Genomic DNA, 17,384 nt, shown 5'->3' with positions numbered 1-17,384 from the left:
ACAAGCCGCATACGGACCCACTCCGGCGCATCATCACAATATTCTCGTCTATTGACTCATACATGAGATTAATGCTTCAAAACGAGTACCCCTCCTCCACCCTACTCCAAACCCCACGCGCCGAGTGGAGACGTCGTTTCATAAACGGCGTCTTGACGCAGCGTTCAGAAACTTCTACTTACACCGTATAGGCCAATGTTGAATCCCATATTGCGGCAACTGTGGCTCCCCGGAAGCCGTAGAACATTTTCTACCAGAGTGCTCAGCAAAGGTGCCGGTTGCAGCAGAAAGTCTAATGTCCTAACGTGGGACCGATTACACTAAGCCTGGCACTGGGAACATGAACCTATCCCTCCCCTCAATTGAAAGTTCACGTCACATTATTTTACTACCTTGAATAGCCTGTTGACGCTGCGACGTTTACGTTATTTCTTTGCCCCTAAAAAGGATGCGAACTATTGTTTATTCCCCCCTTTGTAGACTACTATGCTTTCTTATCTTCTGTCTTTTATTCCCCATCCGCCTTCCTGCAGAGTAACACGTCGGCAAACGAATGAGGGCAAACCGCTCTTCGTTTTCTTCTAAAAAAGTACCCACCCCTCTCTCTTTCCTTCTTCTTCGGTTGCAACTTTTTGTGCTTAGATATTATAATAATGCGTCACGCGTTTCTCTAAACTAACATATTAGAGGACGGAAGACACATCCTTGCCGCTAACGCCTTCCCAAACACTACGGTCTTGTCTTGATACTTCACAAGCCAATTAAAAGGTTCAGTCATCTAGACGTGAGGATGTCGCGATTTCCGAGTGGTCAGGCTTCATAGAGCATCGTCCTCACTGGCATCCACATTTTTTACATGCTCTCCTCACAGCGTCCCTTCAGAGCAATGTGACGAGAACGGAGATTGGTAGTGCAATTTTTCGAAGAGTGAAAGGTAATTCTGGGTTTCATCAGAGAGCCGTTTATTTCCATTCTCCTCTCCCCCCCCCCTCCCACTTATCCTCGTTCATTGAAAATAAAAAAAAATTATGCCTGTAAGCACCAAAGGGACCAGAGTTAATTAAGCAGCCGAGGCAGTGCCTCCTTGTGGATATGTGCGAAACATATTAAGAGCAGCGTCAGCGTCATCATTACCGTCATCATCGCAACGCCAACGATAGTAGGCGGCAGACATGGGCAGGCGAAGGCGGCGTTTGAGGAACCTGTCTCCGCAGGATACGTACTATGACCCGCGCTACAACCGCCACTTCTACTCGGGTATTCTCCCGCCGCTGCCACCGCAGGTTGACCCGACCCTCCAGCTGCAGCCTGGACCTCCAGCCACGCCCACCGTGGATGTCTACCCGATGAAGCGCACCCGCCGGCCTTCGATTCTGATCACGGGAGGCAGTGATCGGTCCAGGTTCGTACACGTCCTAAAAGACAATCATAGTAGCATAAACGTTTCCCGAAAAGGTAGACGATGAGTGGTTACTTTTTTTTTTTTTTTTTGCATGGACAGGCATGATCACGCGATCATTCGTCCCCGCAAGTATTTCATAGGTTTGGGGGCGGTGGGGATGCTCATTTTTTCTCTGGCGTTGCATTATCAGCATCAATTTTGAAACAAGAATATCGTTCGCGCGTTGAACGGCTAACATAAATAAGTGTCCCATTGCGTCCATGCTGTAAGGAAAAAGCGCAACAAAACTCGTGGTTCCGCCTAAAAATTATCAGAACGTGGAAAACGTTCCCGAAATTGAAGTCTGCGTGACCAGTCTGAAAACAGGGTTTTTCTCGGCAGTTGACAATGCCGGCATATGTCGTTTTTTTTTCTAGCCACCCTCTCTGATTAATAGGGAACGATGACACTATATGAGAAAGAATTTATATCTAGAGGGTTTTGTGTATGAGAGCAGACGCTGATAAATGATGCTGCACAATGCAGCCCATTTATACACAGTGCATCCCATCTTTCCAAGAAGATTGGGGTACCGTGGGGAGTTAATATCAAACACTTGTGGAATACAGTGCGTACCCTTTTTAAATGCTTTAATTTTTTTTGCACTTCGTACTGTCTGATTCCGTAATCTGAGCTCGTGTTAGGTCACTTTTGCACATCTTCGGCTTTCTCGTATGTGGTCATTACGGTAGCCTGAGGCTGGTAAATCCAGACGAGGCGCGCCAACAACATACTGATGTACGTTAAGTCACATTTGGGTGACCGCTACAAGCCATATCGTTTATAATATAAACTTCCATAGAAGTGTGCTTCGTTGCTTATTTATACGCGATAAACCTAAATGTCATCGCTCATAAGTATTTACAAAGATGGAAGGGCTAGGCTATACAGCGGAAGCTACCTGTATGCTATACACCAGGCATAATAAAAGGGGGTTGCTGAAGAACACAAGACTGGACGAGTTGGTATGACTTCCTTCTAGTGCAATTGACGCTACACCAACTCAATATACACAAGACAGCGCCCATCCTTTGATTTGTTGTGTGGGTTCTGTCCGTTTAGCACTGTTTGTAGCACAATAGAGCAGGAAGAGATAACAAAAATATTCGAATGCAAATCCCCGCTATCAGAAGAGATAACAAACATATTCGAATGCAAATCCCCGCTACCAGCACTATTGTCGTCCTTCGCTTTAGGCTTTTTATGGCAACTGCAGGGCGAGGCCGCCCACCATTGTATTTCTAACCAGTGCTTGGTCTTTCAGAGTGTATTCTTTGCCTCAGCATTCTAATCGCATGTATCCATTGGCGTATCCGCCATGCCTACTGCCAGTCTCGTTCTTGGGGAATGATTCGGTTACCCTATACGTACATCAGTTGCCAGCTCCCCGCGTGACAAGCACCTCTAACTTCCTTGTCATTCTGATAATTTGCTACAGGGTGTCTTATCTGAGATACGGCACGAGTCTTGAAGTAATACAATCAGTCCTAATCTCATAGCATGTAGCAGAGGCAAGGAGGCATGAGCATAGCGAACAGCAGGATATGACTATAGCCGAAGGAATAGAAAAACGCTAGTAGACACAGACACCAGAGGAATCCAGAGAAGTTTGCATCAGAGAAAACATCTGCAAATATATCAGAGACAAGTAGGATTTGCGAGAACAGCGCCAACAACATTTTTATTTTTTTTTCAAAGAATTCTTGGCTGTATGCAATCGTGTGCTGCTCTGGTGTATGTTTCTGCGTAGCACCAATGCTTGGCCAAACAAAGGTGACAGAATAGCTGTAATTTCTTTAACACTACGTGGATTATAAAGTTGATAGATCACCCATGATATTGTATCAATATTTTATCAAGCGATGAATGTCGGAACATCCTGCAACTAAGGTACAAGTTGTTTTAACGGTACTGCGCCCCACGCTCCCCTAAAAGCGACTAATATACGAGTCTGATGATCACCCTGAATAGGGGAAGGGTATTACGTTTTCAGCAAGTTATCGTGGTAAATGTGAATACCTGTTTGTCGAAAGGTACTCATTTATGGCTCCCTCACGCAACCCCAAGTTTATTTATGGAGGGAGGAGTTGGAAAATTATGTTACTGACATGTTGCTGAGAAAATGAATAAAAACTAGTATGTTTACACAATGTACAAAACTCGACCCTGAAGTTAGTAATTACTGACAGAAGACATCATCAGTTTGCTGAAGAGACTTTATGTGAAGTGTGGTTTTTCAGCCACCGTCTGGTAATCCATTTACACTGTCCACTTAGATGATCGGCTGGAAGCGGAACTGCGTGATGTAATAATTTGGTTTGTAGAACAAGCGAACGCGGCTTGGGCCACACACGCAAGGCAATAGTTACAGACTAGCAAAGTATCGACAAATTCGTTGCGCGAAGACAAGTAAGTTAAAAACACAAAGACAAAATCTGGCTGCGCACTCCACACAAGAACATATCTATCGACACGATGACGTTGGGCTTATTGCAAGCTTACGGTGGTTCTGAACGCAGTAACGACGGTGACAGCTTAAAACATTTTCAGTGTACGGCCAGGATCTCGCGTGCTTTCAAACCTTATAAAGAAGCAATTTTACGTGGGCCAGCTTCAAAATGTCACCTTCGGACGCGCTCTCTCAAAACCTGGCTCCAATACACGATGTGACCGGGGTTTTAAAGTAAAGCTTTAAAGACACCCACAGCAATCGCCCATGCAACGTCACATGAATTCACAAACGCGGCTCTACAAAGATTGAAACCAGAGATTCTTCTGCCAGTCGTTACGTGGAATTCGCGGGGGTGGCGTCCCGAACGCAGCAGCACCGTCGGTCATGGCCGGGCTAGAGCAGCGGATGCCGCTGCTGTAGCCCCAAGGCGTCCGGGCTACAGCGTCCGGGCAGCGTCCGTGCTATTTGGTTTAAAGAAAGCTTTGCTGTAGCCCGACCGTGAGTCCGGAGAAAGAAAACGGAGAGGAGCGTCTTTCGAAAGGTTGGGACAGAGGAACCTAGCCATCGGGGTGTGCTAGCTTGGGGCTACACCCCCGCGGGACATAAGCGCGGACACCAAAACAATTCGGCATGTGAGCTTAGTGATTCCTATTTATAGCGATTTAAACTAGTTAGTTTGGTCTGTTTTAGAATTGCGACAAAGCGGAGGGAACTTTTATAATCACGATTTATCGGAAACAGTCGCTACTTTCGCCTTTTGTAATACGTCTAAAACACAACCGAATTTGTATTCACCAATTTAGAGAACGGAGTCCCATTCCTTGCAAGCAGTGTGCAAAAGGTAGTGTTTCTGTAGCAGCCAGATGTCTGCATGTGGTTTTTACATTTTATTTTCCCGCACAGGGAACCAATCCTTAACGTATGTTTCCCGTGCGACAATTTAATTCTGTCAAGTGAACGTCACCCTGGAGGAGCTGTCGAACAAGTTACATGTGCAGCTTTCCCGCTCATAGCAGTCCTGTCAACAGTGATTACTCTGCAATTGTTTAGCGAAATGAAAAGTTCTTTTGCACAGCTAATATGTGGGGTGAATACTTGCTTTGTGCACAGTTTCAAGTCGCGCACGTTGCGCGACTGGGTTCCTGAGCCATGGGAACTATCCCATAGAAATGCATGGGGAGTACGATTTGACAGCGAATTACACAAAACATTATTCAGAAACCTGAAATGTTCTTTTGGAGTTTTAATCTTCACGTTGACGTCTAGCTTTATGCCAAATATCATCTTCCTAAAGTTGTTTTTCTAGGTTCCCGAGAGGTTGTAATTTCGAGCGAGAAAGCTGGGTATGATCATGCCGTGCGAAGGCAGCGCGCAATGAACGCGAAGCTCCGCCAAACACGCCCAAAACAACCATCGCTAAAGCTGACTACAAAGCCGTACCGCCGACGCCGTCGCTAGCGAGCAGGTAGTTCCGCACGTGGAACGCCGCGCCATTTACAGTATGCTCCGTGAGTAAACCCCCCCTCCCCCCCTCCCCCCGCAGTTGCCTCCGCTGTGTTGAGAGTTTGTTGTCCCGCACGCCGCGAAAGAAGCTTTGGCTGGTAAAGGTAGAAAGCTTTGCTTTAAAAGAAATGGTGGAGGCTTAGCTCAGCTATACCCCGATATGGAAAGAGAAAGCTCGTGTTGGCATAGTTCACAGAGTTAAACTTTGATTTATCTGTAATTATTATGCTATTCATCCAAAGCCTGCTTTGTCTGCAGTTGTGCGGCCGCTTCCGGAGTTGTCCGAGCCGAACGGCCCGCCGGTTGATATCTGCGTGGTGTTCAGGCGCCGCTTACCGCATGGGCTCAAAGCCTCCAGCTCTGGAGCAACGCTCAGAGGAGACGGCCCGGCCACACTCTCATATATGGCCAAGCTCGCATCCACGCGGCAAGTCAAGTGCTCAGGCGTGAACTGACTGCAGAGAGTGCATGCGCCAAGCCAGCAGCCGTGGCGGCAGCCGCGAACGCGATCGTCTGCGGAGATCGGGCCTGCGAGTCACGCGATGCGCAGGTGCGGTCAAATGAAGGTCAAATATACCGCGAGGACGAAATCGCTCGACGCGATTAGTACAATTTGCTTTAAAACAACGGTTCTACGTATGGTCCTTCGATTTTCGGCCTCGCAGTTATCGCCGCCATAAATCTGGTTAGGAGGTTGACTCCAACGATCATTGTCGACGCCATCATTCTAATTGACGAGAATCCCTAAGCAACTTCTAGTGCAGGATGTGACAGCGGTATTTCGGACAAGTTGTCGACGAGCCTTTCGCCGATGGCAAATATAGCGTATAACATCGACATCTACCATTGAAAAATCCTTAACCAAGTTGCTTTGTCGTTGCCTCCCCAGAGGATGAAGGCAAGCCGAGACGGAGTTCGAGATCTCGGATGCACGTGCGTTTGTTTTTTTTAGGTGAAACCCATAAATTCCGGATTGAGCCGGAAAATAAAATCGGAAGAAATTTAGACAATTGTCTACCCATTTGCACCATTCTTACGCCACGTGTACGCATACTTATTTCTTTACAGCCAAATATCGCAATGACTAGCAAAAGAGGTTCCATTATTTCATTGTTTCTAAGCTTTCTTTGGTTCGTCTTCGCCAGTGATGTAAATATATAGCATAATAGCGATGAAAAGCATTTCGCCAATAGGGTATTTTTTCGCAGATGCAATGTGTTGGTAAGCTTCAGCTATTTCTTCGTATTTGGAGTGATTGTAGGGTTTAACGCGCCGACGCAACGCAAGCGATTAGGCGCGCCGTTGTGAAGGGCTGCGGATTAATTTTGACCACCTGGAGATCTTTATCGTGCGCCGAAATCTCATACACACAGGCGTTTTTGCTTTTCGCGTCCGTCAGAAAAGCAGCCGCCGCGGCCGGGAAGAGAACTCGCGAACTCGTACTCAGCAGCACAACGCCTTAGCACTGAGCCACCGTAGCTGGTCCATTTCCGCTTATTTGGAACTTTCTTTTGCCTGCTTTTTTGTTTTATACTTCGGTTTCTGTTGATGTAAAATATGTGTATTTTTGTTTTCGTCTTATTGCTTCTGTACCAGTTTTTTCTATACATGTATTTTTGGTTTTTAGAAATTTTGTCCTCCCAAAATCGCGATTTCCTCTATTATAACGAGGAAAGGTCTGAGTTTGGTGAGTTGTGCATTTTTGAGGAAATGCACGGCGTTACACTGGTAGGTCATTTTCGCTATATTTTATTCGTAGTTAACCGCTGTCTTGAGTGCCTTTTCCTTTAATCTTCAGTTTTCGAAGAGCTGTAAAAGATGCATATTTTTGATGTCGTCAATATCTGTCTTGTTTCAGTTTTTCTATTTTTATGATTTCATGGTTTTTCAACATTTTGCGGCGCCATTCATGTCGATTTACTCTATTGTAACGATTAAGTTAATTCCGCCATTTATGCAACTGTTTGCAAATGCGGGGCGTTTCACGATTTGCCCTGTTTCGTATATATTTATTCATATTCCGATCGTTCTTTCGCGAGATTTTCCCGTTTATTTGTTTGTTGTTGGCGAAGAATTTTAGGATGCACATTTTTAATTTTGTCGGACCATTTGTGTAAGCTTTTTATTTTTATTTTTATTATTACTTAAATATTTTGGTTTCTCGAAATTCTGTTCGAATATTTATCTTCATTTACGCTATGGTAACAGTTAAATGGGCTACCTCCCCCATTTCTGCATTTTTACCGAATGCAGGGCGTTGCACTGTCCTGGCTGTTGAAGTACTCGTCAAAGAATGCTAAGCGTTCAAGAGACGTCCTGTATTCGGAACAGACAAATAGCTTCTTGGGAGTCGTTCTACAGCATGAGCTTGAATGGAAAAAGGCGGGATCTAGCATGGATATACGTAAGAGAAATAGGGACCCTTTAAGGATGCGTTCAAACAGCCCTAGCTTAACTCAGCAGTAGTGGTGATCGTCGCCGCCAGTACATACAGGAAGGAGAACTGTTTACCTTCATCGTAAACTTTCCAATTACATGGAGGCATGAGTGAGCATGGCGCAAAGCATCGGAGACATATCGAAAGCAGGGGAAAGTGCTGCCACTTCGAGCACCTCGCATCCTACTACGTCCCAGCAAGAGGTTACGTCACCTGAGCCCCTCGTAACCTCCTACGTCACAGCAAGAGGGTGTGTTCCACCAGCCATCTTCATGGACCTCGCGCGAAAAATTTGAAGCTGCGCGGGAAGTTTGAAAGCGGGGCGCGGGAGATCACCATCATTAGTTTCGGGTGCGCCATCTATGAACCAGCGGAGGAGGCCTACCTACTGCAGCGCCCCCTTTGGGCGGGGGTGGTGCCCTCTGTCCAAGCGTCTCCAAGGTGCAGTTTTCGCTTAACACCGAGTACTTACCCGTTCAAGTGACCGATGATTCAGCCGGCCTGCTCAGCGCGAGCACAGGCTATGATAATGGCGTCTTCGACGTTCAGTTGAACATCCGTGCTTTGGAATTTACAACACATGAGCAGTCGCTTTATCTCCTGGGATATTTTATCTTCAATGGCACCACTTCGCAAAAACATTGGATGTGGCTTAACTCAGTTATGCCTGGGTGTGCGTAGTGAGAGGCACGGTTAATGTTATTGTTTAGCTTGGTTCTCTGTACGGTTACGACGCTCCTCGAGGCGTGCGGCTAGTTCTTTCTGCGTCTCCTGAGTTCACTGAGTCCTGAGTTTCTTTCTGACGACGAAGCCTGATGACGAATTCCACGGATTTTTGTTTTAAATGCGAATGCATTTATTAGCCGGGGGTTGTCTTGCTCCGTTGGCCGGCGTGCGCCTGCATTCCTCCAGCGCGACCGCACGTGAGCGCGCGCCTCGTAGTTCTGCCTTCGTCGTCGTCGTCGTAAATTCGAATGCGTTTCTTCGTCGGGGGTTCACACAATGCAACGGGAGCATTACGCCTCTCCCTGGCGGTGACGTCACTGCAGTTGCTTCCACGTCATCATCATCGGTTGGAGAAGAAGAAGAAGACAAGTCTGCGAAGCGAAGAGCGCGTAATGCCGAACGCGTTACGCGCTCGGGAACATCAAGAAGGAGTCTAGTCGTTTGAACGCGCTTCGGGATCAGAACCTGCAACAGAACCTGATGGTTCTGTTGCAGGTTCTGTTGCAGGAGTTGCATTGATCTGGTCTTTACGCGAAACTGTGACGCGCGTATGCTTCTTTAGCGATCACAAGGCAGCGATCACAAGGCACTTTAGCGATCACAAGGCAGTGATTGTGGCCGTCAGGTACAACGATAACACAAACAGGTGCTGATGAATAAATGATTACGTTCACACTCTTGTCATTAATTACGCCATTACTCACAACACACTCATCGGTGCACCCAAGGCATTCGCATTTCTGCACGATTCCCTTCGGGGAGGTGCGGGGGAATTTTTTTCTGCATTTTTTATATTCGTTTTACATTTACGTTTTTTTTTCACTTTTTCATTTTTATTTTATCTGTTTGCTTTGTATTTATTTTTTATTTTCATGCGCGGCGAGCAGCGCTGCCAGCTGCGGCGGCTAGGGAACCGCTAGGATCCCTAGCCGCCGCAGGTTTTTTAGGATCCGCTGCCAGCGAGGGAACCGAGGGGCGGCCATCGGTCATAACAAAACGGTGAGAATACGGTAATTGTAGCTGGCGCTACAAAAACCGTTATTGTCAGTGTGTTGCGGTGCAGAAAATGGCACGTGTGACAACGTACGAACTTTAAAACCATGTCCCTAGAGTAGGAGCCGGGTGCGTTACCAACGCTCTACTTCCACGTCCTTCCAGCAGTAGATGACCAATTAGTCCGGCCTGTGCCACATGAGAGGTGAAAGTGACGGCACGTGAGCAGAAAAGGTGCAATCGCACATCACAGAATTGATTATGAGACAGCTATGGGGTGAAATGTCGTCAGTCTGCCTGTGCAACATGCCTGTGTCAAAAGACGAATACACAGAAAGCGAATAAATACACGCACATACAACATGTTCGAGAAAAGAAGTCATTGAGAAGTATTGTCCAGAAGTAACCTTCAATGGACGTAGGCAGGCAATTTTCAGGGGCGAAGCGCTCAGGGGTTCGAGCTGTCGGCGTCTCATGTCATCGTCGATGTACTGACGGTTCTAAAACACTGGTTCAATCGTTTAAGTCTGGCGCTAGAACGTAACGCGTACTAAAAGAACACACCGTGACACTCGTCTTCCAACGCCTCGCGCTAGAACGCTACGTGCTGCAAAAACACGAGACTTTTACAGGAAAGCTGTATACCTTACCTCCCAAATGTTTTATCTGCGTTGGCAAAAACACCGAGGCGCCAAGAACAAACTTATACTTTGCATGCTTCAGCCCTCCCCAGGTTTCGCGTTAGTGAAAATTGCCTGGCAATTTCTCTACAATTCAGGGTACAGAACCGCGCGCACCTATCGTTTTGTGGCTGTTTTATTTTTGTGGAGCACTTTGTAGTAACGAACCCGTGGAAGTCGATGAGGATCGAGCGAGCAGCAATGGGTAGGTACTCTGGCCACTTTTTGCAGACGCTAGGCGAGTGCAGGCAATCGCCGGCCAAGCTAACTAACGTTAAAATGTACTAGTCAACGTAGCGTGTTCCTGAGCCCAAGGACGCGGGTTAAACGTCGGCAGCAGCTGCACTTTTGCGATAAAGACGCAAAAACAAAAACGCCCCCATTTAGAGATTTCAGCAGAAACGAAGCATTCCCTTGAGGTGAAAATGCTCCATATTCCCACAATTATGTGCTTCATTTCTCAGGTCTAGCTCCGGCAGTTGACGAATATAGAAATAAACGTTTATGTCCTGAGAAGCCTAACTAGGACGTGGTCCTGGCCGGTACGAGATGGTAGGTCTTCTCAGTCTAGGAAACATCTAGCGCAGGGTGCCGTGTTCGCCCGGATCACCAGAATCTTCTGGGTCTCAGAATCATCGTCGTCGAGCGGTGCCTCCCACTTTTGAGCAACGTCGTGCTGACCGGTTGTATAAGCGCTTGTAATATTGTGTTTTGTTAAGCAGGCTTGGCTACCCACAGGTTAGTCTGGATGGCGGCCCCCGCAAGGGACAAGGGGTCGGGTATGTCGCAGTAAGGGCAGAGACACGAAAATTGCGTGGGTAGATGTGGTTCAGGAATTTTTCGTATGTGTAGGTGTTACACCGCAAAATTTTAGTTGCAAGACGGGGGTACAAACCCGCGGATCTCACCTCTCTGCCTTGCATTAAGTAGGTATTTCAAATTTTAGGAGCAGATTTGCAACCCAGAAGGCTTTGTACGTGAAACTGGGGGGCGAAGTCTCCAATGCACTTCATGCGTGTGTGGCGAGCCCTGAAGAGGCGTGGTCAGTTTTTCCCGTTCGGTTGTGGCCACGCAGAGTTGAGAGGACAAAGGCACGAACCGGTATTAACATATAACAGTTACGTTTAGGCCTTCCGGCCCTGCGTCTTTTAATTAGGACATGAACCAAAATATTTGTACCACTTTGAGTGAAAACAGCTAGTTTTCTGGGAAACAGTTATTCTTTGCCTTTTTCGGCAGATATCGCCATTGTCTGCGTTTTTGCTAAAGCTTAACATTGCAAGAGGTGGGCATTGCAGCGAAGGCCAAATTGAGGTCAAAGTGACCCGAACACCGAAGTCGGTGTTTGATGCAATGGCTATAAATTTAAAAATACTTGCACTTCCAGTCCCATTTTTTGTATGTGGGCTCCCTGCTATCCAAAATTGTAGAAAACAAGCAAAAAACGGTTTCCTGCTGTAAATTTAAATTTAAGTTGCCTGATAACCTGTTTAGATGTCATGTTTGTAAGACGCTAATTAATTTCATCGCAAGCCTAATTTTCCGTCTAGATACCGGATACCAAAGTCCAGATAACAAAGGAAACACAGAAAAATGCTTTTCCATAGAAAGAAAGGTTAATCAGTAAGGGTTTAAACGGTGCCGGCTTCCTCACACATCCCGAAGAGGGGGTAGCGCCGGCGCTCATCCGGCTTCTTGATCTTGGAGAAGCGTGTCAGGTGGGCGGCTGGTGCCGGGCCGTACAGGAGAGATCCTTCGCTATCGCACCAAGGTGCACGAGAGGCGCACGATCGCCGCTGGACCGGGGACTTAAGTTCTCGAACCGGGGAACGCGTACTTCGCTGGACTGAAGAGGTGATCCTGGAGTGCAGTTGCGGCCCCGCTGGTACGTGTTAGAAAATGCAGGGTGCGGTGCTCCTGCAGGTCGTGTTCTCGGACCGGAATGCAGGAGCGCGCTATCGGATAACTCCTACGGCCGCTTCCTCCGTCGGGATCGCTTTGCGTCGGGTCAAGAGGGCGACCTCGGGGGCTTGTTCCAGCGCCTTGTTATACTTTCCACGGGTTGCGTGGAGAGATGGAAGGGCGCGTTGGGGAACACAACTAGCGGCCGGTCATTTTTCGCTACCGGCGAGTACGTGTCCGCTCCAACAGAGATGCGGGCGCTTTAAGGTCGGCTTCGGCCCGTCCTAGCGAAGGACCGGCATTTTACGCTTAACTAGTCGTAGCGCGAGACAGACGAGGGTGCGTACTTGCCTACATTGTACGCACGTGGGATGGTACAACCGGTGACACCGGTGGCAACGTCCGAACGCCACACATGCAAAAAACCTTTTTGGGAAAAGTGCAGCAATCTAATAACCAACCAAACACATATTCGGTCACGTAGTAGATAAAGCTTGATATTGCGTTACAACTTTCCCTAGCACGAGTTTACTTTGTTACGGTCTAATAGAGTTTTAAGAAGTGTTTATTCCACAAATATACCTTGGTGTCTGCAGCCGAGAAAAAATCCTTCCCACGAATTACCTGGTGGCCTTCACCCTTCACCAAGTTCTTCGATTCGGATCCGCCATCAAAGCTTTTTCTTTTTCTGCTTCAACTTAGCAAGAAGTTTTTTGTGAGAAATTTTTATTTTTCATGCTGACTGTATGGGCAGTGGCGACCCCATCTTTATTTATTTATTTATTTATTTATTTATTTATTTAATACTGCAGGCCATAGGAGGCCCAAGCAGGAGTGGGGGTGTACAGAAATTTTTACATTGACAGTAAAAACACACATCAAGGGTAAACATACAGAAGTGCATTACACGAAAATGCAAAGGTGAGAGAAAAAATCCCCTAAAGATGCAAGTGTGAATATACAGGTCATAGAGAGAAAAACAAGAAAAAGGTGGGGGTTTCGGTAGAGGGATTATTATACAATTCTAGTGAAAGAACTAGTTTTGTAACCCTTCAATAAAGGAACGTACATTTCTTGACATAAACATTTCGGCCGGCAGCGCATTCCATTCACTTATAGTACGAGGGAAAAAACGAGTGTGAAGTTGTTTGTGCGAGCAAAAATCGGAGTGAATTTTAGAGGGTGATAGTTCCTGGTTGGCCGGGATGAAAGTGGCTGCACGTACAATGAACGATCAAGTAGAAATTCGCTGTTCCAGAGTTGGTAAAGAAACTTAAGTCTATGTAATTTCTGGCGAGATTGCAGTGTCATTATGTTGTTTATTGTCAATTAATTGGTTGGGGAATCATTACGACGGAAACGGTACTGCACTTTTTGCTAAACTTAGTAGTGGGGCCGAAAAGCATTTCTTGCTTTACAACTAAGAAATCTTTTAGGCCAATTTTTCCGCCTAAATTTCAGCCATTTGACACATCTATTCTTTCGCAAATAGTTCAAGCGAGAGAAGTACCGAGAACAAAAATTACATTCCTTCCATCGCTCAACGGCAACTGCGTGGCGGGTTTCCCTCTTCATTTTATTCGTTCCCCAAAAATACCATTCTTCGATACGTTGCTTCAGATATAACATTATGCGGCCGTTCACTAACTTTCCCGCGGTGTGTTTGTGGACGCAGACGCGAAAGCCGCCTCGAACGGCGCGTTTCCTGGGACTCCCCGGAGGAAGAAGGCGCCGAAGAAGGCGATGAGAATCCACGTGACGACGGAAATGCTTCTAGGAAGCGCCGTTGGCTGGCCCTGGCCGTGTGCACGGCCATAGTTCTCGTGTTCTTGGCTTTCGCCGGGATGCAATTGGCGGCGGGATACAGGGCGCAAGGTCCACTGCGTGCAGGGCTACCCCAGGTAGAGACGACCGTCCCGACTGCAGCAGCCCAGTTAGCCACGACCGTCCGGACTGCAACAAACTACACAACGCCGGTGGAAGAGTGGAACGCGACGACTACCGAGGGGATAAAGGAGGCCACGGAGATCACCACGTCCGATGACAACAGCGAGACGCTCACCAGCGCGGAGGACCACCGGGAAGCTGTCGTCGACGAGAATGGCTCAACTGATGACACTGCCGAGGACAGCAGCAGAGAATATTATGTCTAAACTTCATTAAAGTGAAGCTTCCTTTCAATGTTAGACATCTTACATTCAGCACAAGAAAGACAGATAACTACTCCTCCGCCCCCCCCCCCTCCTGCGATGACACCATCGCTTCTTTGTGTCAGTGAACAGGTATGAATGTGTAATGTGTGCGTGGCCGATTCTAAGTCTTCATTAGGCCACTTCTACGGATGTGGCATGTTTCTCAGCAGGAGGTTTATCAATTTTACGTTTAATGACGTGTTACGTATTATCTATTTCTTAATCCTACTCTTTTTGCCAGTGGCCTCGCAGCTTCCTCCTCACAAAAGGTTCAAGTCTTGAAACGGAACAAAGTATATGTCTATGGTGTCACAAAGGGTAGCTTCTGCAACACTTAGGACAGCGGCTTCATTTCCCGCAATGCCACAGTAGCCCGGAACCCAGCACACTGTGACAGCAAGCTTGCGACTATGAGCCCAGTACAGAGCTCTTAGAATAGCATTAAAATTTGTGTTTCTACTCGACTTCAGAGACGAAATCTTTGAAACAACACTTAGCGAGTCTGTGTATATGACTGAGCTCTTAATTTTGTGTTTAGAATGTGGTTTAAAGCTAGCACGATAGCGCATGTCTTTGCAGTAAATATACCAGTGTTCCTCCTCATTGTTTTGAAGGAAAAAAATAGAGGGCCATTTGCAGCCCAAGACATAGCTGCAGAAGTCTTAGAGGCATCCGTGTAGAATTCAGCTGCCCTTTATTTGTCCCTGAGTGACAGAACGTGCTCAGCAATAGCGAAGTTTGATGCATCTGTCCTTTGTATTTCTCTGAAGGACATTGCACACTGAATTGGGCAAACGCTCCACGGAACAAGAAACTCACGAATAGAGCTGCAGTGAACATCAGTAAGAGGAACTTGGAAGTCATTTACGAGGCGTGACACTGTCAAAAGAAAGGAAGATGCCCTGAATGGTTTTTTTTTTTATCGGAATACTAGTGGTGTTTTTCATAATGGTGTTCATTCAGAGAATTAAGCTATGCAGCATACATCCGAGCTACGTAAGTGCGCCGTCTCTCCAAGAACCACTGATTAGATTCGGCATGAAATGCGGCTGGTTTGATATGCATCTGTGGCCAAGCGAAGCTTCAAGTTGTATACTGGGTCCAACATTTTCAGTGCTTAATTGCATGCAGACTGGTGTACAATGCTCCATAGTTTATCCTTGACCTTACAAGGCTATTTATAAGTGCGAGCAGACACTCTGTGTCCGTTCCCCATGACTGATGGGATAGAGTTTTAAAATGCTCATCCTTTTCAGGCATTTCCTTTTTAGTAATTTGATATGCGTTAATGAATGTCATTTTATGGTCAAGTAAAACACCCAAAAACGTGTGTTCATTATGCGCAGGTATGGGCTGACCATGCAGCGTAATGCAGGGAAGCGGGTGGACGCAGCGTTGCCAAGAAAATAGCACAGCAGCGCTTTTATCAGCGTTAAATGTAGACCCGTTTCTCTCAGCCCATGTGACCAGTCTATTGACACCTAATTCGATCGGGCTTTCACATATTGATGAATTGCAGGACTTAAAACTAACTTGAATGTCGTCAACATAAGTGTAGTACGCGAGAGTTCGGGGTAGAACATTTTTAGCGAGTTCCATTTAACACGGAAAAGTGCAAAGCTCAGTACTCACCCCTGGGGTACGCAATTTTCTTGAACAAAGGTTCTAGACAGTGAATTACCCACACGAACACAAAATGTACTACCAGAAATATAGTCCTTAACATCATATTGCTTGTAAGACCAAATATCCAGCATTATACGGTATCGCCATGTTCTGTCATATGTCTTCTCCATGTCAAAAAACTGGCCGCGTATCTGCTCCTTTCGTTGCAAATGTCGTCAAAAGACGATAGTCTTTGTAGACGTTTGCTAAGGAAATGCCCCCCTTTGCTTTCCCGCTCATCTCTTGTGCTGTTCCTCTACCGTCCCGCTCATTCCAAGGTAAACACACTAAAGGTTTGCGCAAGGCGATTCGAATTTACCGCCTTCCACTGCTACAGGCCGGGTTCCTCTATGCCACCGCTGCAGTACGGCGGAGACGCGCGTGAATGGAGGCGGCCGACTAGAAGGTTTATAGAGCCACGTGGCCGTGCTCCACGTGCGTTCCAAGCAGAACGTGGAACCTAGCTAGTGGAACCTTTCGTTGCTGTTGCCGCGTGATTTTTCTTATGCCACCAGGAGGCGGTGGTTTTCTGCGGTAGATGTAGAATATCATTTGCTATCAAAAAACCAAGAACCCAGGAATTATTACTAAAGGAACACTGTAAATATCCCTTGTGTACTAATTTCCTGTCTTATATTTGCGTGATGTCTTGTTCTTGTTCAACAAAGTTGACAGGTATCAACATATAAACCGGGCTTAGACGTTTACACGTGGCTGTGAGTATATAAGACTATTGCGCAATATCAATTTTACTTTGGCCGGGCGACTAGAGTGGAACAGTGATTTTATGTCTTAGTGTAATGGGTTTGTTTTGTTGTTGTGTATTATGTTTGTAACAGCGGTGTTTGTCTGGAAATAAAAAAAAGGGTGACTGAATTGAGTCACAGACATACAGACGGACAGACAGACAGACAGAAACACACACAGAAAGGCATACAGACAGACCAAACTTTCTGGGTTTAAGAAGCCCAAGAAAGACTATCGTTTTTAAAAACAAAGAGAAGCAGTGTTGTTTATAGACGAGGCGTCTTCCATCCCCTCACCGTTCGGAGCAGATGGTGCGTGACCCGGGGTAGTCAGGCCAAGTCCTGACAACCTCCCGGGCCCTGGCGGTCGCGGCGGCCCTGTGGGCCACCTTTACCCCCCGTACCTGATCCAGATGGACGAAAAAACGTATTCCTTCCTTCCTTTCTTGTTTCACTTAAAATTCGGAAGCAACCAGACTACCTATAGGTGATCTTCCAGACCTAAAAGCTGACTGCTCTTGTCTAAAAGACCGTGAAACTAAAGAAAATAAATCAGTTCCCGATTTATTATTGTTTCGAGGAGCTTACATAAGCAGCTAGTCACACCCATAGGCCTGTAGCTAGCAGCGAGACAGGATTCCTTTCCT

The 17,384-nt window shown here is 46.7% G+C and overlaps 1 protein-coding gene across 1 annotated transcript; it reads left to right on the top strand.

Moving 5' to 3' along the window:
- The first annotated feature begins 1,172 nt into the window (after positions 1 to 1,172).
- LOC144180046 (uncharacterized) lies at positions 1,173 to 14,340 on the top strand. Its single transcript, XM_077708454.1, has 2 exons — positions 1,173 to 1,402; positions 13,810 to 14,340. Exons 1-2 carry the CDS (start codon positions 1,173 to 1,175, stop codon positions 14,285 to 14,287), a joined length of 708 nt encoding a protein of 235 aa, XP_077564580.1. The 3' UTR covers positions 14,288 to 14,340.
- The last annotated feature ends 3,044 nt before the right edge of the window (positions 14,341 to 17,384 follow it).

This window comes from Haemaphysalis longicornis, unplaced genomic scaffold, assembly GCF_048455015.1.
Source record: "Haemaphysalis longicornis isolate Haplotype H1 unplaced genomic scaffold, Haemaphysalis longicornis Haplotype H1 scaffold_4, whole genome shotgun sequence".
NCBI classification, from domain to species: Eukaryota; Metazoa; Arthropoda; class Arachnida; order Ixodida; family Ixodidae; genus Haemaphysalis; species Haemaphysalis longicornis.
This window is presented reverse-complemented; position numbering and strand designations above follow the sequence as displayed.